Genomic DNA, 24,310 nt, shown 5'->3' with positions numbered 1-24,310 from the left:
AGGAACCATATTTGGTAAACTGGTAATCTGGTAAAAGTCTACAAGCCTCATGACTAGGCTGAAAAAGCATGTGATTGCTCCCGTCCAATCAGCAAAGAAAGCAAAACACAGTAGTGTAAAACATAATAAATGAATTTAATAAACAAATATGTTATAATGGTAAGATATCTTCTTGAGACAATGCTGAAATAATATTTTAAATATTGTTTAAAAAAAAGAACAAATATGTAAAAAAAAATACTACTATTTATAATCATAATAACAATAATAACAATAAACACTGAAAAAAGCAACCATCAGTCCAAATTATTATTTCCTCTACGGATTATACATCACAACCATTATTGATGAAGTGATAATAATAATAATAAAAGTGTGCTGTACCACAAAATGTAAATGTTTTTCACCTTTTCAATGATTTGTATTCTTCTGCTACTATCCACTTTGGCTAAGAATAAAGGCCCTAACCATAACACTACTCTATTCTATGCAAATCTATGTTCTCATCTAGGCTGTTCCTATCTTTCCAACAGAAGTGAAGAGAAAATACTACGTCTATTGTTCTATTCGGAGCACGACAGGATATGAGATGATGTCATCATAAAAAAAGTAGATGAAGACAGTTGTGCATAATTCTTTTTCAAAATAAACTGTCAGTCACAGGGTTGTGTGAGTGACGCTGATATAATATGATGCATCGCGCCATATCAAAGTTCTCATCCATGCTCCACTCACTCCTGCTATACTCCCACTCTGATTCATCTTCATCATCATTTGGACTTGAAAGGATGGAAACAACAAGAGCAGCAGCAGCGCCACTGAAGAGGAGAGACCTTCATCTCTGGCCAATTGCATTCAGCACCGAGTTATACAATCAATGTTAAGAACGCGCCACTGAGGGGCTCTGTGATTGGAGGCCACAAAAAAGTTGGAACGCTGAAAACGCTCAGAGAGGCAAGCCCCACACTTCCACAGCCCTCTGCTTGCAATGTCACACTCCGTTGGTGACACCAGGGGGCACTCCACTCTGTTGGTTCATGTTGGGGAGGGGGAGGTTCGTCAGCAGCTGAATGAAATATATTTCAACCCAGGTCTTTATTCCCATTGTACTCGGATTCTGTAAAGTCAGCATTGTGTTCTTACACTATCACTAGATTTGAGAAAAAACAAAACATGATGCTGTGCATGTTTCAGATTCACACTAAGCCTACCCCAATCCTCATCCTTGAACCTTAAACCTACCCTGACTCTATATCCGACCCTAACCCTGAGCTAGCCATACCCTAACCAAAGCACCATGGAATCATTATTTAGAAATACGAATTGTATACAGGAGTTACAGTAGATGTTAGAGGTTGGGATTAAGGGTTTTGGTTAGGGCTGGGGTTGGGTCAGTCTAGGTTAGGTTTTAGGGCTATGGTTAGGCTTTAATTAGGGTTCAGGTTTTGGTTGAGGTTAGGGTTAGCTTTAGGGTGAAGCCTGGGGTTGGCGTTTTGGTTAGGGTTAGGGTTTTGGCTAGGGTTTGGACTTGGGTTAGGGTAAAGGTTAGGGAAGGGTTAGAGTTCAGGTTTTGGTTGGGGTTAGGGTTTTGGCTAGGGATCATGTTAGATTTAGGGTTGGGATTGGATTATGGGTTTTGGTTAAAATTGGGATTAAGTTTCGTTTTAGGGTTTTGTTTTGGGTCGGGGTTAGGGTTTTGGCTAGGGTTTGGATTTGGGTTGGGGTAAAGGTAGGGTTGGGGTTTTGGTTTTGTTAGGTTTACATTTCAGGTGTTGTCTGGGGTTGGGGTTGTGGCAAGGAGATGGGTCAGATTTAGAGTTGGGGTTGGATTGAGGGTTTTGGTTAAAATTGGGATTAGGTTTCGTTGTAGGGTTTTGGTTAGGGTATGGGTTCGGATGTGGGTGTCGGTTTAGTGTTAACTTTTTATTCCTCAGTCCTGTTTCCACTGTTCTTTTTTTCACTTGACTTCAATAAAGGCACTTTTGGTTTAATATGAAGATTTAAACCTTATAACAAACAAACAAAAAAACAAGTATTTTATTGTCCCAGTAGTGTAGTACATGTCTGTGGACATGCAGCATTTTTCTCATGCGGTTATTTTGGGCTTTGTGTGTGTTGTTGACATTTGCTACATTTTTTGGTGCTGTTGGAAATTTTGATGAAAATACCAAAATTTCCCTTATTTTCCCTAATTTTAAATTGTTTTCCAGAAAATGTCCTTTATTTTCAAATGTTTACAGGCATGCCTGTAATGTTCATGTAACTGAATGTCTTTCATTTGCAGCATTTCCCAGTTGCATCTGATGTATGCTGGTTTTGGATCATTTCAGGGTTTGGAGCGTTGCTGCACATTTTACAACACAAACTGAAAGAGGGAGGAGTTGCAAACTGTTGTGGCTGTACAAGAAATGTCAAAGACATGGAGGAACTGGACAAGCATGACGTCATCTGGACTACTACATTAAATCATGATCTGGGGTGCTTTTTCATTCAGTAGAACACTGGAGCTTCAAGTGGTGCAGGGTCGTCAAACGGCGGTTGCGTACGTGCAGATGTTTTAACGTCTTCCTTTCTTTTCACACAGGAAGTGATCAAAATGTAAGCAAGTGAACTATTGCATGGGTCAACATGTAAAAGTTATGATGTGAATGAATTATCAGTAATAGACATGGAGAAAGGGGTAGGATTAAATAAACTCGGCTTCTTCCTGCGCCTTTTCAGACATGTTGAATTGTGCAAATGTGACCATGTGATGCAACTTGTTAAGCATGTCTGAAACGAATAAACCTAACCTAACCTAACCTAACCTAACCTAACCTAACCCTATCATATCAATGTTACGTTTGGAATGGACACTGACAACCTCAATCAGTGCAGGCTTGCGCAAGGACGCGCTTTATTAAACGGCACTAAGAGTAATATTGATTCTAATAGTTACAAAATGTATTTCGAGAAAGCCAAGAGTTCAAGGAAGTGGATTATTGTTGACAATGTCCTTAACAAGTGCACCTTTCATAATAAAGTTTTTAGCCTGCTAGCTTTAAAGTGGCCCAAACATACAGTGGCCGAGTGAAGCCCTCCTCGCTGTTTTAAAGGCCACCGTATTGATCTGTCTACTGTTGGCCCAGTTTGCCCGCTCAGGAGGACAATGGCACTTGAGGCCTGTATCATGTGGCCTAATGTAATTGACTGAAGAAAAGATTGTGCTAAGAGGACTTTTGAAGCATTTAATCTACTCCAAACCATGAGAGTGGAATCGATGGCCACTGGCTGCCTTAATCAATAGCAGTTTACACAAGGACACATATCATAGCTGTAGTGCTGTGAACACACAATAACAGTCTTTTTGAGTCATTAAAGGCCCAAGCAGATACTTCAGTGCTTTAGTGCACAATAAAACATAAAACGGGTGTGCTCACGGAGACCTTCAGAATTGTGATTTAAGTCAGTGTACATCCCATTTACTACAAGAGGCGTACAAAAAAAATGGCAGTTTTAGGATTGACTCATAAGGTAGTCAATATTTTACTTGCCGACCACGTTAACGTGAGAGCTCAAATGTTGATACTATAACTACAAACTCCCAGAGGTGTTCTGCAAAGTGTCAAGTAAGTTTCAAGCCAAGTCTCAAGTAAAGACGTGCAAGTCCAAGTCAAGTGTCTGGTCATCATCAGTTGAGCCAAATCCCAAACCATCGGCTTGACATTTTTGAGTCCTTACAAGTCATAATCACTGTTTTGTATTTACTAAATAAAATGCCATTTTAACAATGTAACAATCTATTAAATTTGTCAAACACAATGAATGCATTTTGAATTGTTTTGTTGTTGTTTTTTTTTTAATAAAATTAAAACCAGCGTGACAAGACTTAGACACAGCATTCTGGATTTAGTCAGCGCAGAGAAATGCAATCCAGACCACAATGTCGCTTCGTAAACCTGATTGGATGTTAACCGATGCATTCAATGAGGCAGATTTTGTGGGAAAATATGTTTTCTCACTGGAAATGACATAACAACGATCACTTTTGTTGGATACTTTGAATGTGGACACATTTTACTCAACACACTAGGATACAATACACAATATTTAGTTCACAATATGATATATATCACGATAGTCTCGGCCGACAATACGATATGATTCTACAGTCATGTAGAAGTGTTCGGGTCATGTGATGTAAGATTATGTCTCCTCAATGTTTTGTCATTATTGACACCTAGTTGCCACACATATAACTTGTGTTTCAATATTTTTTGACTAATAAAGTCAACCATGAAACAGCGATCATTTGTTAATTAACTTTTGAAAAACTGCGATAGAGTGAGGGAGCGATATTGGAACCCCAATGTAGCAAGGGACGACTGTAGTTTAACAATAAAATGAAAAAAGTGTAAAAAACAAACAAAAATGGAAAAAACAGCAGTAATTTTACACGAATGAAGTCAAAATATGAGAAAAAAGTTGTAATCTAATGACAAAAAGTCAATTTTACAATAATATAATATTATGAGGAAAAATAAAAAAAAACTTTAGAAGAATAAATTTTAAATAGTAAAGAAAGACGTTATTTTTTTAAAAGTCGTAATATGGAAAACAAACGAAACCAATAAAGTTGTGATTTTTTTTAAATTAGGTTGCGGAGAGAATTATGTTACGAGAATGAAGTCAAAATGGGAATAAAATCATAATTACGAGAAGAAAATTTACACAAAGAAAGTTTAAATTGTTGGCAATTTACACACACAAAAAAAAATACTACAGCAGAAATGGAAAAAGCGGCTGTTATTATATGAGAATAAAGTCAAAATATTAAGAGAAAAAAGTCGCAATTTCACGAGAAGAAATTTGTAATATTATGTGGTTAAATGTCTGAGTAAAATAGTGGTGAACTATAATAGAAAAAAAAAAGTTGTTTTTTAAGTCGGAATTTTATGAGAAAAATAAAAACAAAGTTGTCATTTTTGGAAAATTAGGTTGGGGAAAAAATTATATTATGGGAATACATTTTATAAATACATTTTAATAATTATATTTATGTGTGCTTCATGCTGAAGTAGTTTTAAAAGACTGACTCGTTTTAAGTGTGTGTGTGTGTGTGTGTGTGGGCGGGGGAGACATTTTTACAGCAATTTTTGCATGTTTTGGTCACTTTTTTCAAAGGTAGAATTCTATTTTTATGTGAGGTAGTCATACTCAAATGTGAAGCATTAAACCATATTCCCAAATTAAAGAACATAATTTATTAAAAGACAAATTCTGAAGCAAAAATAAATACATGGAGGAACAACATGTGTACATTACTCTGTGAATCCATGAAACTGAATACAACAAACACTTTCAGTGGTACCGAACTGAAGAAAACTGAATTCCGAAAGTATCCCAGCTACTTCCCAACTGAACAGCCCACACTAAAGGAAGAAAAAAAAAAAAAAAAAAAAAAAAGATTAAAATGGTCAAAACATGTACAAAACTGATTCAAGTCACCATGCACGCTGACACCAAAAATAAAACATCTTATGTTAAAATTAGAAATGTTTACAGGCCTAGACATGTTTTATAAATACTAACAAAAATAGTCATTAGGATAAATGCAATTGTTTCTTTAGCAGAATGGCAGAAGAGGAAGTGTGGGGAAGTTCAAAAAGAAAAAAAAATCACAAATATAAAATCAGTTTCATGAAACAAATCTTGAAATTAGGCAAGATTGATACATTCATTAATTAGTTCCCCACTGTGTAAAACAGAAGTTTTGATATGATGCGTGTCTCCTGCGGTAAAACTCGTAAAATTCCAAGACATAAACGGAATAAGAAAATAAAACGGCATAAATATAGTGTTGCACCTTGTGGCCTACTTTGTTGAAAGGTCTGGACATTTGTATTAGCTTCTTGTGCGCACTCAGTAAAAAGTTACAATTCAGTCTTACTGTGCGCATGCACACACACACACACACACACACACACACACACACACACACAGGTATCAAGAGACGACTTCTTCATGAGAGTGAAAAGGCCCTTAAGGTGTGGACTTGGAACACGAGAACACTTGGCACCATTGCTGAAATACATTTGATTTCTAAGAAAAACTCAAATAAAAATAAGTGATTTGAATTACAAGTAAAGGAAAAAAAAACAAAATAAAAGGCATTTCCTCTTCAACAGTAGCTGATCGCACGCCGAGCTTCAGCAGGGAGACGGTGCAACACAGCGGACGAGAGCGCCGCCCCCTCCCTTTTTTTTTTTTTTTTTTCAAATAGTCACAGCTGCTTGGAAAGAGCTCAGCACTCTCGTTTCGGAATGGCTCAGGTAAAACTCTGCATGTTCCACATCTACTGGAACATCTACAACTTCACGTATTCTAACAATCTCTGAACCAAGTCAAGTGTCATTCCTCAGTCACGGCTGTGCCTCTACACACACACATACACATACACACACACTCGCACCTACCCTGCTCAGCTGATTGGTTGGTCCTCCAGCCGGACAGCTAGGCCCTCCTCCTTCCTCTGAGACAAAAAGAGGCTGCATGTCTTTTTAAGACTTTTTAACACTTCAGCCTCATAGCACTTGCCCATGTACAACTTAGTAATCTCCATAAACCTCCAAATTCGGTAATATTGTCATGTGAATAACTGTGGAACAGTTATTTAAAAAAAACAAACATTTTACCTCGAAAAACTGATGCGTGCCACATGTAAGCGTGAACTGTGCCCCGCGTATGAGATACAGTATCTGACCAGAAAGTCAGATTCAGTCCATTGTTCTCCCAGTCATGATTGTTATCAATTGTAAGAAATGTTGTGTGAAAGTGACTAAAAAGATGTTAATGTAAAAACACAGAGTTCATCTGTGAAGGAAGCACTGGAAGTTGAAGCAGGAGTTCTGATGATATGGTCTGTCACTGTGGCAAGGTGCCTGGCCTACGCCGCCATGAGATATTGGTGGTAGAAGAGGCCGAAGAGGGAGGTGGAGAAGAGGCAAGCGGCGATCCACCACGTGAAGAAAGAGAAGAGGCCTCGGAACAGCAAGGGACTAAAGACGGTCTTCAGACCCCCGAGGGCCACTGATAGTTGGGCTACTGATGCCCGCGCTCCGGCCTCCACCACGGGGGGTGCTATCGGTGCTTCCCCCAGTGCAGAGTCCATCTGATAGGTGCAGGGCAGCTCTTCTTCTTCAAGATAGAACCCCCACGAGTGCCCACCTGAGAACACACACAGACACATTACAAATGGGCCTCTATTGCCCACTCACCAGCCCAAGCTAAGATAGTGCTACATCTCTCTGTTGATGCCTTTTGGACTGGCTGACTCACAATGGTCACTGAGCACAAAGGTCATTTAAAAAAAGTACAATACAGTAGAGCCCCACTATTCCCGGCAATTGCCTTAAGATGTGTTTTAGCAAGAATCCATTTCAAACACAACCAATATTTATGCCATTATTATGCCCATCTCGACAACTAACCAATAAGGTTCAAATAATAAGGTCAGCTCAAGTGAAACTGACTTATGAATGGCATTAAAACGGGGAGAAAAAATGTCATAGATAAATTAAAATGAAAGAAAGACACACCCTTTTTGACCCACTTGGAGATCGCAAGCACTGATACAAAAAAACTAAATTGCAATCTGATCCATATATAAATAAATAGTGGTCATTCCAAAAGTATTAATTGTGCAAAATCCTATTTCGTATTTAGTAAAATTCAGTTGAACGAAACAATATGTACCTCTTGGGTGAATCCAAAATATTGGACATTTCTTGCAAAAATAAAAAGATCATAGCTCATAGTCCTTAATATTGCTCTAAATTCAACCCTATATGGCTCATAGCCACAAGTGAGCATATTAGATATTTCTTTGGTATGCGTCATGCATGACTTGACAGTTCTCCACCCAATCCGTGTTTGCCATTTTGGCTGCATTCACACGCAAAGCAGTGTATTGTATTGGATTGATTAAACTGTACATGTGTCTGATGAGTTACTAGGACAACGATCAAGGGAGAGGCTCACCTAATGTTTTTAGCAGCAATGTTGTATGCAGCAGCATCACGAGTGGTGCCACATACTGGAGTGCGATAACACACAAGTAGTAAAAAACACGTGCAACCTGGAAGACAGTAGACAAGACAAAAATACAATCGGCATGAGGAATCAAGAAAACAATCATTTCAATGTGTGAACGAATAAAGTGAAAAAAATCCCATCTGGTATATACATACTGCATAATATATATTTAAAATGTTGTGGTTACTTACATTATAAGTTTAAAAAATAAAAATAAATACATTTCAGCAATACTCAATATCGGATTCTGGCAATGACCATTATATCACTTGTATAATATCACCATATCACTGCTAGAACGGAAATTAGGAAATTAGCAATAACAATTTACAAAGAGATTCATATATGGCGTTGGAATTGCACAGCTGTTGATGTTTTCATGTCAGAATAAACCAGGGGTGTCCAAACGTTTTCCACTGAGGGCCGCTTACTGAAAAATCAAAGGATGCGGGGGCCACTTAGATATCTTACATTTTGTAAACCAACCCATGTTGATATGCAAAGACGTGATATCTATTTAAAGAAAAAAAGAGCCTGCATCTCACCTTTGTGTTACAGGTGACACAGCATATTAGTTTTTCCATTTTTTAAATTAACAAATAATTCAAATTTCTTCTTGTGAATTATTCTTGGTCTGAATATTATAACTTTATCACCACTATATTTGGACTTAATTCCCTTTATTGTCATTCTAACTTTTGTCATTCTAACTTTTTCCGCCAACCTAATTTCCAAACGTCGTGAAACGTCGCGTAATATGAAAGCCTCTTTCATATTTCAACTTTAAAGAGAATAAATATTTTTTCTTTAATATTTCAACTTGATACCTCTTAAATTTTTGCATTCTGTTCTGCGTCCTGATTTGCTAAGGGAGAAACCAGGGAGAACCCACGCATTGTGTTCTGCATCCAAATTGGCTAAGGGACTGTAGACCATTGTCAATCACTCCTCCTGTCTTCCTGTGCAGTACAGAATGTGTTCAGCTTGCCAAATTTACATAATTGTTTGATCGCTAGCAGTGTGACTCTGAAATGGCCGACAATTCGTTGGGGGGAAAAAAAAAACTGAGATAATGAGAATAGTAGTACATTTACCAGAATAAAGTCGTAAATTTACGAGAAAAAAAGTCATAAATTTACAAGAAAAAAAAGCCAATTATAAACTTTGACCAAGGCCAAAGGTCACATAAGGTCACCCTTTGCCCAGCTGTCTTAGGCAATGCCTGTAACATAAAGTTAGTAAATTTACAACTTTATTCTCCCCTGAAGTGAGTTATAAAAGAGCATCACATTCCGTGTGACTATGGTGACGCTACACTGTGACTGTCTGCCGTCATAACAGAGAGGTGTGGCTTGCCAAGATGCGCAAGCGTTAAAATTTAACATAATTAAACAAATTAGTTACCGCCGTTAACGCATTATTATCACCTAAGAAAATGTCTATTTGGTGTGCTTTGCTCCAAAATGAAAATTGCGTCTTCAAAGTTTCCATATTTGCTTGTAATGAGGGGCCGATGTCTGATGGTAAACATTTCCACTGCTGCAAAGCCTGAGAAAGGCTGACATGACAATCATATATGGAAGATACAATGAGGATTATGATGCAAATGATATCAATTACCATCTTCTGCAGGTCGACGATACTTATTCGTCCTGCCTCCTTTTTCATCTGCTCCACGCCCTTCTGAGCCAGGTTGAGGTAGGCCTGCAAATGATGCCTCATCATCGCGAGCCGCAGCGCACACATCAGTATGATGGTCCATAACCGCAGTGTGTCGTACGTCTGCTCAGCCATCCTGATATGGACAAGTGGGAGACAGCGGTGAGTCACACCGGAAGAATGAGGTGAACGGATGGCAGCTTTTCTTTTTAACTGCTACATCACTCCATCATGTGGACTGTGTGCCGCAAGGGAAATATAGTTCGAGCAATTTGTAAAGGGAATTTTTTTTTAGTGTAGAGTCCCTCTTAAGTCTCAGGAACTACACAGAAAAATGTCTTGGGACAGGTAGTCAATCAGGCGTTGGGGTAGAACCCTCAGTATGCATATTAAATTCTTAGCAAAAGATTTTGGATGAATATTGGCTTCCGACTGGGTGGGAAAAGTTTGGGGAAGGACCTTTTCTGTTCCAGCATGACTGTTCCCCAGTATGGACTTGAGAGCCCTGGCCTCAACCCCACGGACAGAGACAATGAACAGTCACTACAAATTCCTGAGAAGATTGTAGGACAGTTCCAATTATGTTTGCCTTTAAAGAAGACAGTCTCTAGCCGCTGTGTGGATAAACTGAACAAATCGGGATGCAGATGACTTACAAAGGCAAGCTGTCCTTTCCAAGGGTGGGGTTCATTATGTAGTCCTTGGTAATGGGCTTCACCCACAGCAGGACCATGATGAGCGGAGAAAGGAAGTTGATATGAAGCAAAGTCCTACACAGAACCAGAAAACAAAACAAAGGAGATAACTGTTTAAAAATAATTAAATTAGACAAACATGACATGCATGTACAGTATTTACATACATATGGCACTCAACTGTATGTAATATACACAACTACAGTATGACGGAAGTTACAGTAGTAACATTTATCAAATGTTACACTGTTTCCACAATGACCTACAGTATAAGCATTAGCTAGATAGTAGGGGTGTCTAATTAATCACACAATAAATAAAAATGACCTCAATTTTACCGGCCACAATATATTGCCATGCGCATGTGTATCCGTTTTCCCTAGTCTCGCCTACAGACAGGCAAGAAAGGGGTTCACTCTGTGCATTAGTTGCCGCGTTTGTTCCATAGAACAACGGCATGAATAAAGTGATCCCTTTTGTCAGTCATATAGTCTCTTTGTCTCAGTGGGTGGAGGCAGGGCTGGTAACATACAAACAGAGTACAGAAGAGTGTAACATAGTAGAAATGAAATCAGTAGATTGCAATATATTGTCATATTTTGACTTTTTTTTTTTAAATTGTACTTTTCTTAAAAGTAATGCTAAAATCTCATCTCATCCTTATAGACCCAACCTCGTGTTCGTCTGGTCTCGTTAGCGGAGTGTCTCGTGGAAACCCTACTAGATAGTAATGCACACCATAAAATAACGATAAAATAGAGCCTCACTGTGTAAATTTGGCTGTGGTCACATTGAGGGCGTCGAGGTGCATCTGAGCCAATCGCAGTCCCGGGAAGGTTAAAAAGGCTCCAATCAGGGCACATAGAAAGGCTAATATTAGCTTGAAAGTAAGTTTTGATATGGGACCCCTGTAGAAAAGAGAACACAACTGAATGAATCATGAATGTCGAAAGGTAAAATAAACATGTCTGAAATCACCCTTACTGCGACTCCAAGCCCTGGTGTTCCAGGAACTGTAGAGCACTATCAGAAAAGTTTGTAAAACCTTCAAATGAAGAACAAAATACATTACAACTTGTAAAAGTTTAGTTGGACATTGAAAAGAGGCATCCAAACACTCACCAGTCTCCAAACCAAACTCCAGATAGTTTTCAGTAACAATGAGAATGGCCATGGCTTTGACAAAGAAGAAGAAGCCAAATGTAATGCACAGGGAGCGCTCGCCTCCTTCTTCTAGCTTAAAGTAGTGGGCCGTCAGAGAGAAGAGGGTCTTGCTGAAAGGGACACAGTCAAGGAAAATTGTCCCAAGAGGAACACACATCTGTCCGATAAAGAATTGCTTTGGTGGATATCTTTGTGAAGCACAACACAAAGTTAACGCTCCCGTTAAGTCGAGTATTTTTATTTACATCGTCTTACCACACCAGACAAGTGTCATCCAGAATTTATGAGATTTTAAAGCCATGATGTACTTGAGCTGCAAAAGGATAAACCTAATGTATTCATATACACCTGCATAATCTCAGCTCAAATAGAAGAGCGATATCAGAAGGTCTGTGTTTACAAAGATCACTAGACAAGCACGGTCGTAGATGCCCACAATGTATTGCAATGGGCATCCTCAATTTTTTTTATGGTAGTGTATATGTACCATAAGCAGCTTACATTCAGATTTGACAGTAAGGTTAGAAAGAAAGATACAATACCTGGTTTATATTGATATCTACTGCACAGTTACAAAAAACTTGATCAAAGTAATACGATGAATTGTATTCTGCACACAAAATATCTCTCCAACACCGATTTCTCCCAAGCGGGATATAATAATTTAAAATTTGTATAGACAGTCATATGGAAGAGTTGTTTTATGTGGTTATATTTTAGAGCGATGTAGAACTGGTCCAGAGTGTCTTAAACATTGTAATCATACATGAACTGGGAAAACTGAAATCAAGTGCTCCATTAGCCCATCTATTGAAAAAACACGTTCCCTCATATTCATAGTCACATGTCATCTGCTCCCTGGTCTATCTTTTCCCAGTGAGCATGTCAGGTGTTGCACCGGGAAAATTAGGTCTGACGTAGCCAGGAAATGACACACAATCTGACCGCGGCGAGCCAAGGTTGACCAGGAGCACTGGAAAAGATTGATTCCTATGGTTGGCAGCAAGGATAATGCATATTATTAGACCATCATTCAGCATAGCAAAATAGCAGGGAGCCGTGGACCATAAAGCTGCTGGCAGTCAAACCTAGTAGGAGAGCTCCAAGTCATTTTAGAGCCTCTGCTGCTGTTTAGGTCTACACAATCATGCTGAAATGAATTGGCCACTCTAACATGTGGCATTTACTACAGAATGGTTGTAAGTGAAAGCAATGGAAATGTAATTGCAGGTGAAAGCACGTGTAATGTCCATTTGCTTAAACGCAAAATGCTTCAAAAACCAGATGCAAACCAGTGGGAATGTTTTTTTTCTCCCCCAATACCACATTTCGGCTTTTACACACAATGACGAAGGAGTACAGAGTAGTAGGGGTGTCCCGATACAGCTTTTTCATGTCCGATCCGATACCGTTATTGCAGACTTGAATATCGGCCAATACCGATATCAATCAGATATCAGCACAAATCATACATACTTTTATTACTTATTTTGTAGTGTGGAATGTTAGAAAAGAGTACTTGAAACTAAGTTTTGATATGGGACCCCTGTAGAAAAGAGAACACAACTGAATGAATCATGTCGGTCGTTTTCAGACTTGAACAAAAAATAAACACGACCGACATCTCTCCTACTCCTTGCTAAACATGTTAGAGCCCACGTGATCACAAAAACAGCGTGTTCCCGAATGACAGAAAATAATTTGAGAACCACTGGGCTATAGATAGACTTGCTAGTGCGGAGTCTAGAATTGACTGTTTGTATCGGCGATTGTAGATGCAGGCTGATGTAACAATTTTCTTGCTGATATCGGCCCAATAGCCATTATCAGTATCGGACCGGGACACCCCTAGTACAGAGTTAGCTAGTTGCTTCAGAGAGTTTTCCTTCAATCTCTTCAAAACACACATTTCAATAAAACATAAAAATGAAACAGCAACACAGTCCGCTTCAGTCAACAGCATCATTTCTGTGTTAAAATGGAATGAGAAGCAAAAAAAAAATAAAAAAAATAAAAAATAAAAAATAAAAATTTCAGCATGATTGTGCAGTAATTGAGTTTCTTTTTATATATATAGACAATGCTTTTCCATACCACTAGGCAGGGATGCATCTCTCTTCCTGGCAACAAATATTGCCGAATTACAAAGCATCTGCCGACTAGTCGCATACAGTAGCTTGTGCAGCTAGCGCCATCCACCTGAACTTGTAACATATCTTGAAACCTATTATTCAGCGCTGTCATAGGGCTGTCATGGCTGTTTTTTTTTTTTTTTTACAGGAAATGTCCGAAAAGCAAATACAGGGACTGCTTTTAAAAGTGAACTTCTAGAGTCTTTTTGAAAGCATCTCGGAAGGTATGAAAAGGATTATTTCAAAAGGCTTTTTGGTTTCCATGCTATTGAAACACAGCATCCACCATGCATGTTGTCAATTGAGAGAACATTTGACGAGGCTTAGAGTAAAGAGCGATTCAAGGATACATGACAAAGGCCAGCACTAACAGGCACCAGACCACACTGATGTTCATCTCTCCTGAGGGCTGACCCACACTGTAGTACAGCTCCGTTATGAGATAGACCACAGTCGCCGCTACTGTGAAATCAACCAACCACTGGAACTCGGGGAAGTAGTGCAATGCTGGGGGCACAAAAGAATAGAATCGAGTTTTTCAAACCACATCTACATTTGGATGGCACAACCAAAATATGCTTATTAAAGTGAGGTTGTTGGATAAACCTTCAGAAAATGTGTTTATACCTAATGTGTCGACTTCAGTAATGCATTTTGTCTCCAGCTGTAGATCGATGTCCTTGGGTACAGTTAGTGGCTTGTTGTCTATGTGACCATTGTACTTCCTGGTGTCAAGAAGACATGGCATGAGAAAAAAATCTAACTCTATATTCAACAGATTATTCTTTTCATTCAATATATAATACACAACCAACATATTATGAATTTTGCATTCATCATAAAAGGATTGGGTTAAAATGCAGTAATTCTAATTTAAAATAACGTTATTTTGTGGCTGTCATGTGCAAACTGTGCTACATCCTGCTGTGTATTGTTTATTGCAAGTATTTTGCAAAATGAAGTAACCAAAATAACAGAAACACCTTGCAGGCCTATCGTACGTACACCATCTATGACAAAAGATGCAATAACTGTTCAAATTTAAGAATGACATACAATTTTCAGCCCATGTTTAGATCTGTTCCAAACATATTTTGATGGGATGGAAGACTTTCTCTGATCTACTGTTTCTATATCAGCGGTATTGTTGAGCTGTCATTGTCATAAATGGTATAGCTATCACATAACCGAACACTTTCCAATTGAAAACACATTTCCAAGATACAGTCTACCTGTGAAAAGGTCACTATGGTAGGAACAGTTGAACTGTACTATTATTTTTACTTTTACAGAGCAGAGGGAGCAGTCAATAGGCAGAACTAAGTCACTCACAGCAGGTAATGGAGAGCTACTCTGCGAGTATGAGGAACAGTCTGACGGGCCTCCTCAGTTCTGCCCTTTGTTTGTTCAGCCCTGTGTGTGTGCTCTATATTTACAGGACAATGCCACTGTAAGACTCTCAGGCCAAAACATGCCACAGACAGATTTCATCTCAGAGGCACCTGACAGCAAGAAAAGGGGCTCAGCTTCACCCCTCACTGAGGGAGTCAGCAAGTGAACAAAGGAAACGGAGCTGCATGGCACGAGCTGGCAAAAAGACAGTGGTCCATCTTTTTCTTCAAGGGATTACCGAACATGTGGTGCAGGAGAACACCGGCCTGCCTCATACAGGGCCGGAGAAAGAGACTATTCTGGAGCAGATTCAACCCTCCTTCCCCTCCCCACGTTTTAGGATTAACTTTCAGTTGCTTCTTCAATTTATATTAGCAAGAGCACACAAGGAACTGCACTAAATTCATGTGTTCAACATCCACCTACTGTACTTCACAAATAGTAACTTTCTTAAAATCTAGAACAGAGATCCTCAATATGTGGTCTCTGTTTGTGGCAATTTTAAAAATTTTGTGTGTCAGGAGTCAATATTTTCTTTCTTCAAATCAGGGTTTCCGCTACATGTTGGATCGTGGTGCACCGCCACGGGAAAATAACAGACGCCACACTGTGGAAATGAAGTTTTTTGGGGTTTTTTTACGTGAAAACAATGTTAAAGTAATATATTATATGGATGGACATACGGTGATGTCAAAAAGTGTTGCCTCATTCCTGATTTTTTTTTTTTTTTTGCATGTCTGTCATACTTAAATGTTTCAGTTAAAACATAATTTACATAATTTAACCGAGATTAATTGAGATCTGTTAGTCTGGAAAAGGTTATAAAGCCATTTCTAAAGCTTTGGGACGCCGGCGAACCACAGTGAAAGCCATTATTACCTTCCCAGGAGTGGCCGGCCAACCAAAATTACCCTAAGGCGACCCATTCATGAGGTCACAAAAGACCCCACAACAACATCCAAAGAACTGCAGGCCTCAATCCCTCAGTTAAGGTCAGTGCTCATGACTCCACCATAAGAAAGACAACTGGCAAAAACGGAAAACCACTGCTGAACAAAAAAGAACATCAAGGCTCATTTCAATTTTGCCAGAAAACATCTTCATGATCCCAAAGACTTTTGGGAAAATACTCTGTGCTCTGACAAGGCAAAAGATGAACTTTTGGTAAGATGTGTGTCCGATTACATGTGGCGTAAAAGTAACGCCGCATTTCATAAAAACAATATCAGACTAACAGTCAAATGTGGTGGTGGCTAGGGATGTGCTGATGCACGTTTTTTGGCTTCCGATCCAATTTTTTCAGTCTTGCTGATCCCATCTTTTTTCTTTTTTTTGTTTGTTTTTTGAATAATGATAAGCTTTTGCTACAAACATGAATGTGGGATTGCACAGCACGACCAATAATATTGTGTGGCTTTTGTAACAAACCTCTGAGAGTCAGGTCCCTAATCCAATAAAATATCCAATAAAAGATCAAATTGGACAAAATGGGCGAGCAAAATAGTTTTGGGGTAGGGCTAATCATTTGACATGGTTACTGTACAGATCAATTTGTGGTGTGATTTAGAATAAGATTTTTTTTAACAAACTCTCTTATGAAATCCATTTTATTTTTTCACAAATTCCGTTTTCTCCATTTTATTTTTTTTAATTTTAGTTTTTTACCTTTTCCACTTATTTTACCAGCACGGAGTGTGTGCTATCTGGGTTAGTGACACAGATGTCTCAGATGTAATTCCAAGTGCGTTATTAATGTAAGATATTTTAATGACACCCTTATTTTGTTTACACAATTAGACAAAAGTGACAAAGCACTCTTATTTTGTGTTGTGTGTGTGTGTGTGTGTGTGTGTGTGTGTAGAATGGCAATTGACGGTTGATATGTGCTGGGTGCAAGGTAAACGTGCCGCGTCTTTTTTCCACTAAGAACCTGCACGTCGTCAGTGGGCAATGTAAAATGGTCCTTACGTTAAAGCAGTAAAACGCAACACAGTGAAAATATACTCATCCTGCCTGAGTCGCAAAAAGCGGGGATCTCCTGCACTATACAATATACAACCATGGAAAGGCATCAGTGCCAACATTATAGTGTCCAGCTATCCTCATATACTGTATCTCGTCTCTCTGGTATCAAAGGGTTAGCTTCTGTAGTCTCACCCTGGGATCACACTGCAGCTCGTCTTCATACACACATACCTGTCTTTCCTCTTCAGTCCTTTCTGTTTCCCAGCGAGGTTCCTCAGCTCATCTTCCGTAGGGTGCTGATACCACTGTAGACTAGCAAACCATGAGGAAAGTGGGAAAGGTGAGTATGGAATAGATGCACAATGAATCAGCTGAATCAGAATTCTACTTCCAAACTGATTATCAAAAAAATCCCTCCTGAAAGATATTTTATTGCTTGCCTGAGCAACCACGTCACCATAAAATAAATGCTTGCTATGAGGTTGGGAATAGTCAGTAATATGTCCTGGGCATTGCTTACTCTCTCGTGTGATGCCCTTGATTTAAAAATAAGCAACATGAATATTGAAAATTGCTCTTCAATGCAAAGCGTATCATGTCTTGATTCTACAAATGTGACTCCCAGCATTTAAAGCAGCTCTCAACTTCATGATGAACCCTTCCAAATAGCAAAAGTGCTTCTAAAGTCCTTCTTTACAGCTCCTCTGATACACATTTAAGAAGCACTTGTGAAAGGCTTTACAATATCAAGCTAATCTGTCCTGGAAATAGGGGCTCATTTAACACCATCATTTCAAAGGCCACAGTTCTCTGATTCAGAATCCTGCTCTTCATGCATCATGTGGAACTTTTTTCTTATGGATTTATTTATTTATTACAGAAATATCACTTACCTCTTGCTAAGTGAAAGCATTCATCAAATAAAACATATATAAATTATTAAATGTGTAGCAAATATCCCGTTTACTTGAAAAAAAACAAAAACACATGGCACTAAAACAAAATAACGCCAACTTTTATTTTCACCCAGCAATCTTTCTATACAACATTTCTATATTTTTTATCATTAATGTCCCTCTTCTATCCAAAATGTTCTACTCACATTGACCTCTGCTGCTCTCCACTCTTTTCAATAAAGTAAAGAGAAAACATAAAACTGCAAAAAAACCTACAAAAGACAAAGCTGCATGACAATGGGAATTACCTGCCACTGCAGAGTAGCCATCTTGCGAAAGAATAATGAGGTATGATTTTTTGTATGACACTGGCCATTACCATGGTAACCACCAGCTGCACTCCGATCACACCCTGTGAAAAAAAGAAAAGGTTTAAATGACATTTAAATGGTAATAACGTTTGAGATAAAGCAGTTACACACATATAAAGTGAGACAGGATTCCTTTGTCTTGTTTTGGTAGCATACCACCGGCAAAGAGAGAAGCAGTATATACTGTATTGCTTTATGTTGGTGAACGATTAGGCACAGCAACCTTGAATAAGACTCAAAACATACCAGTGTTTCCCACAGGACTGCATTCTAACTGTGCCTGAAAGTATGTTATGTTCCTTATGCATCTTCTATTTACATTTAAATGTCTAATTGGTTGTCATATTTGGAGGTGTTCGCCATATCACCATAATCGCCAGCATGTATAAGGGATTTCCAATGTAAGTTAGCATGGAGCTAGCACATTTGTTTAAATGCATTTCGTTTATGTTGAATGTCACCGAAAATTTACTTGTACCTTATGTAAGTCATTTATTTCTTTATTTCTGTATGTTCAGTTTCATGGTGCTTCCAAGTAACGGCTCTGAAATGGTATATAGTTTGTTATCTGTCAGCTGAGCTAGCAAGTAAAGAAGTAAAGACTAGCAACATGAACCGAGAACATTGCAAAACTGCTGATTTAATGGCAGTGTTGCTGAGAGCACTGCCAACATTTAAGTTGCACTTTATTTACAAAACACATCTCCACTCAGTGTACTCATTTGTCATTAAATACAGGTGTCGTGTTTGACTCAAACACTTATAAAAATACCAAGAGGTGAAGCAAATCAATCTTCTTCGGTGAACTACTTGACATTAGCTTGTGAGCTACTGCTAGCATAAGAGCTACTTGTTGGAGACCCCTATGATAGCATCACTGCCTGAAGCTGTACACACGACGTGCTTCTGTTGCACAACTTCGACACACAACTCGGTTTTGAAAACAAGCCATAAGTATTCTAAATGATAACAAGAGAGCAAGATTGTTAAGTGGTACTTTCAAAAAGTAAGTTGTAATGATGAAAAAAAAATGAGCTAGCTAGATGCCGCCAGCCAGGCATGAAACAAAAATGTCGGCTGAGATTTAAACATGAGTAATCACACACGCTGGCATAGATAGGCTTAGCATGTGACAAACTGTCGTCAATTGACTACACATTTTATGGGCTATTGTTCATTCGTCCGATAATAAGAAAGTGAAAGTGAAAGTTAACACAAGATGTGTGGCGTATCTGGTCACGTGCGCAAGTGCCAGCAAGGCAGACAGGCGATTACGGTGCATGTTAATCAAAATAAAGCGCAGTGAAACATTTTTATGATATTTTAAATCATTTTCAAAGTAACTGTGGTTAATATGTGCGTAAATAATAAGCTATATATTTATCTACATAGCATATATATCCATTCATACAATATATTACTTAAAATTGTTTCAAGTTTTTAAAAAAACCCCTAATTTTTAAAGATGTGGCGGCTTTTATTTTGTAGTGGCGCACCACCACAATCAACTACATGTAGTGGAAACCCTGGGTACGCTCAGCAGCCTCCACCTTGGCGTGCTTCCCTCCAATAAAACAAACGAATTGAGTTTTTTTACGCACACTCTCTCAATCACACACATGCTTTTACTTTCACGGACTGTTTGACTGTCGACATTATCAGCAGCCTTCTTTCAAGTAATTCACAGACATGTTGGGAGGTACTACGAGCTAGCAGAGCTGCCGCTAATGTTTACTCTGCTCTTCTATTATTCTGCTGCTCACTGTAACCTTAGTAGTAGCTGTGGGATTGGCCCGTTGGATTTAAATAAACGCAGATACTGACATACGTCAAAATTCCAAATAATGGCACCCGATTATTGTCCCGGCCAACCACTACCTTAAACCCGTGACGGCCAAGACAGAAGAACGGGACGGGAACGACAGTCCAGACCAGCACACTAGGCCGACATTTGAAATTGGTCACGGGGCTCATGCACGTCACACAGCGTGGTGTAAGCTGCAAAAGCTAAAGTCAATACTTCTTCTAGAGTCACCGAGGGGAGGGAGCGTGCCAATAACTTGGCAATTATCTTTGCTCAGAGGTGACGGGTGGCCAAACATAACATCTCTGGCTCAAAACACCCCACCCCACCTCACTCCAGTGAATGCTGCGGTCAAGTTAAATAGGTCAAAAGCCCACATCCTCATGTCAGGTGGGTGCTGCTGACCATTCTCCAAGAAGAATCTCACACCTAGGGGAAATTGAATCAGCATGGCCTCTCTTATCTGGACCACTCTGCTTGACCCCCTGCACCTGGCAACCAATTGAAATCTGTGGGAGATGGGCAGTGGGATTTTTTTTGGCGTATGAAGCTCTTATTGGAAGCTCTTATTGCGTCAAGCTTCCACTATTTTGCTAATTTTGCTGTATGTTTAAACACCTCTCGCTGGTCAAACAATTAAAAGATGACACTTTACTGTATTTCATCAGACCACAAAATATCCAGTGCCTCCGCACCTCACTAAGAAGGTCAAGTTAATGTTATATTAATTGTATTTTCTACATAGCACCACATCACAGGAGAAGTAATTCCCATCAGTGTTTCCCCTACCATTCTGTAAGGAGTGTGCCCCACCCCTCCTGCTCAAAAAGGTCAAACTAATTTCATTTTATTTATTACATAAACCACAGGACCACATGGTAGCTCAGTTTTCCCTCACATGCATTTCTTTGTGGCGACTTGCCAATAAAGTTGACCTCCACGTATCGATTTGGCGCTACTGATTAAGAAATAGCCATATTCATGCTGAGACTCTTATTTTGAAACCTGATCTGGATGAATGAGACTATTCAGAGGGATATTTTTGAAAGTGTCCCATCAACTTGCGGTTTGTGTGTGTTTTATTCATGGACATTTTATTCACTAACCCCAATAGCACACACTCTATGCTGGTAAAATAAGTGGAAAAGGCAAAAAACAGAATTCTAAAACATTAAAACTGAATTTGGGAAAAAATAAAACGGACTTCATAGGGCCCTAAGAGATAAAAATAAAAAAAATATATATTCTAAATCACATCACAAATGGATCTATAACCATGTCTAATGATTACTCCTACCCTAAAAGTATTTTGCATTCCCATTTTGTCCAATTTTATCTTTCATTGGCTGGACTTTTATTGGATTAGGGACCTGACTCACAGTGGTTTGTTACAAAAGCCAAACAATATTGTTGGTCATGCTGTAGAGTAAAAAAAGGTAAATTCAGCAATACTTTGGTTGCATTATTTGTAATGCTTTGAGGAGCTATTTTCATAACCATACTCAATTCCACAAATTCATGTTTGTAACCAAAGCGTATTATTATTATTAAAAAAAAAAAAAAAAAAAAAAAGGGATCGGTACCGGATCGGCAAGTCTATAAAAAAAAATCTGATCAGAAGCCAAAACATGCGAATCGGGACGTCCCTAGTTGATAAAAAAAAAAAACCTGAAAAGTCAACAGCAGTTGCATTTCCATGTAGGTGACATTTGAACTGATGCCGTTCAATAATACAGGTAATACGAAACTTTGGTACAGTGTGAAAATGCCCAAAACATCATTTTTCAGTGGCCTAGTTTGTGTGTGTCACTGGGCATCTCAAATGACATAATTGCCACACCCTAGCCGCTGCAGCACAACTTACTGTAGGTGACCCAGGCTGCCTTTTTTTTTTTTTTTTTTTAATATAATGTACAGTACAAGCCAAAAGTTTGGACACACCTACTCATTCAATGTGTTTTCTTTATTTTCATGACTATTTGCATTGTAGATTGTCAAAACTATGAATGAACACCTGGAATTATGCACTGAACACAAAAGTGTGAAATAACTCAAAATATGTCTTATATTTTAGACATAGAATAAAGAATGATTCACGAGATGTATTCCATTGTAACCTTCATGTTCAAATAAACTAAACCAAACCAAACCAAACCAAACATATATTTTATGTATTTTGTGTGTGTGTGTGTTGGGGGTGGGGGGTGGGGGGGGTGGGGGGGGGGTGTTTGATAGCGCTGCAAACCCTTGCTGTTCAATGAGCTTCATGAGGTAGTCACCTGAAACGCCTTGTCGGGGTTACTTAGTGGAATTTCTTGCCTTATTAATGGCATTGGGACCATCAATTGTGTTGTGTGTCCAAACTTTGGGCCTGTACCGTAGGTCATTTACTACAAAGTATGTGTAATAAAATCGACACTGATACTATAAGCATGCCCACTGTCTCATGTTGTGCTCCACTATTTATGTGGTTGTGTTGAAATTCCTTTATTAAGGACAACACCTCCATCAGCAATTTAGATGGTGGCAACACAAACAATCATGTCGGACAGTAAACATGGCATAATATACACCTACCAGACAGATACACCTGTTCTATCTATTCACATCCAAAACTAAAAGGTGTCACACGAGATCTTGTGTGATCAAAACGTGAAGAGATTTCTTGTTCAGAAAAAAAAAACTTGTCTCGCGATAGTAAATAAATAAATTATTGGCACAATAAATGAAAATGAACTTGGTCATTTTGCCGGCCTCCATATATTGCCATGTTCGTGCGTGTCTCTTTCCTCCTCTCTCGCCTCCAAACAGGCATTGGTTCGGCACCTCGGCACGTCATCGTCATAGAACAAGGGCTTGAGACGTGAGACGTCAGTCATATAGTCGCTTGTCTTTGTGGGGGGAGGTGGGCCGCAAGCATATACACAGCAAAAGAGTGGAGCCCTATAAGGAGCAATGCAAGGTAATGCAGAAATTAGGAGGAAAAAAAGTTGACTGCAGAGGCAAATGCCACAGCCTCTGTGTGAGAACGTTAGTAATGACCAAGGTGAGCCCCATCAACACGAACGAGCCAGTACGCCAAATTTGCTCGAAAGTGGTGGCAACATGAACAAAACAAACGTGCCCACCTAAACACATCCACCCTACCCAATTTTTCCATCTGGGAAAAAAAAACACTACTCATTGACAGTCAACACTCACTGAGATGTTTGATCGGCAAAATAAATACAAACGAAACACCGCAAAATGGGGTGCGTTCAAAAAGTGTGGTTTAAGGGCATCCAGAGGTCAAACTAAGTAGATTCGGGTACATGACGACTCTTCAACTTGCTTAAAAGGCATCCTGCTGCCAGCTAATTCACATGCTAACAGGTAGCAATGCAACTATTACTAATTTACCATCACAAAACCCCTGATCTAAAACACCGGGAACTGCCGGTACACCTTTGTAAGTCAGCGTAATTAGAATGTACATGCAGTGCAACGAATACAGCAAAAGAATAAATGCAGGTAAACCTCAGAGTGAGCTAGCTAAGAGCATCAGCTGAGCTTGGCTCTCTAGGCTAGTTGCTCTGCTAACATCGTAACAAAAGCCTGATCCGTCATCGAGGCAATGGCAGAAAGAATAACAATATCCCGTGGCACTAAATTATTATTTAAACGATGAAATAATAAACAGAGATATATAATTGCTAGCTGTCACACACTCACCATGTTGATGCAGTGCACCTGAAACAGGCTCAACGCCGACAACACTGAGCACTCCGAGCTGGAGACGACACGGCGAGGAGCACATAAGCCCTTTTAGCAGCGTGTATACAAAAAATAAATGGAGCTTTCAGTCAAAATGTCACCTGTCCGCCACGGAGGGGTTACATCGTCCCAATTCAATTGATTGCGGCTCCGCTACCAAGTATTTTCAACTGCAGTAGAGGTCACGCTGAAACTCCGGGTAAAACTGTGTCCGCGGATATGCCTGAAACAAAGAGGGCAATATTATCATTAACCATGCCTATATTCGTGTGTGTATTACATTTAAAATTAAGGTAACTTCAAACTAAAATTAACATGATTTATAATTATGAAAATATAGCTTAAATATAGCACAAACATTGTAGCATTTTAAACAGGCGAGAATCCGGCCAAATGTTTGATTTTT

General features: G+C 39.0%; 1 protein-coding gene across 2 annotated transcripts; it reads right to left on the bottom strand.

The window, feature by feature from the left end:
* Nucleotides 1-5,179: 5,179 nt before the first annotated feature.
* On the bottom strand, nucleotides 5,180-24,114 carry tmem161b (transmembrane protein 161B). 2 transcript variants are annotated; one of them, XM_054773013.1, is made up of 13 exons: nucleotides 24,006-24,114; nucleotides 23,863-23,920; nucleotides 18,285-18,388; nucleotides 17,312-17,392; nucleotides 14,351-14,448; nucleotides 14,074-14,230; nucleotides 11,550-11,701; nucleotides 11,412-11,472; nucleotides 11,195-11,335; nucleotides 10,389-10,502; nucleotides 9,694-9,868; nucleotides 8,020-8,116; nucleotides 5,180-7,206 (listed from the first exon to the last, which is right to left on the bottom strand). In XM_054773013.1, exons 2-13 carry the CDS (start codon nucleotides 23,863-23,865, stop codon nucleotides 6,926-6,928), a joined length of 1,464 nt encoding a protein of 487 aa, XP_054628988.1. In that variant the 5' UTR covers nucleotides 23,866-23,920; nucleotides 24,006-24,114; the 3' UTR covers nucleotides 5,180-6,925. The 2 variants fall into 2 exon arrangements, with proteins under 2 accessions (XP_054628988.1, XP_054628987.1); XM_054773012.1 differs by having other exon boundaries at nucleotides 5,181-7,206; nucleotides 23,863-24,108.
* Nucleotides 24,115-24,310: the final 196 nt, after the last annotated feature.

Source organism: Dunckerocampus dactyliophorus, chromosome 4, assembly GCF_027744805.1.
Source record: "Dunckerocampus dactyliophorus isolate RoL2022-P2 chromosome 4, RoL_Ddac_1.1, whole genome shotgun sequence".
NCBI classification, from domain to species: domain Eukaryota; kingdom Metazoa; phylum Chordata; class Actinopteri; order Syngnathiformes; family Syngnathidae; genus Dunckerocampus; species Dunckerocampus dactyliophorus.
The sequence above is the reverse complement of the archived record's forward strand: the minus strand, read 5'-3'. Positions and strand labels throughout refer to the sequence as shown.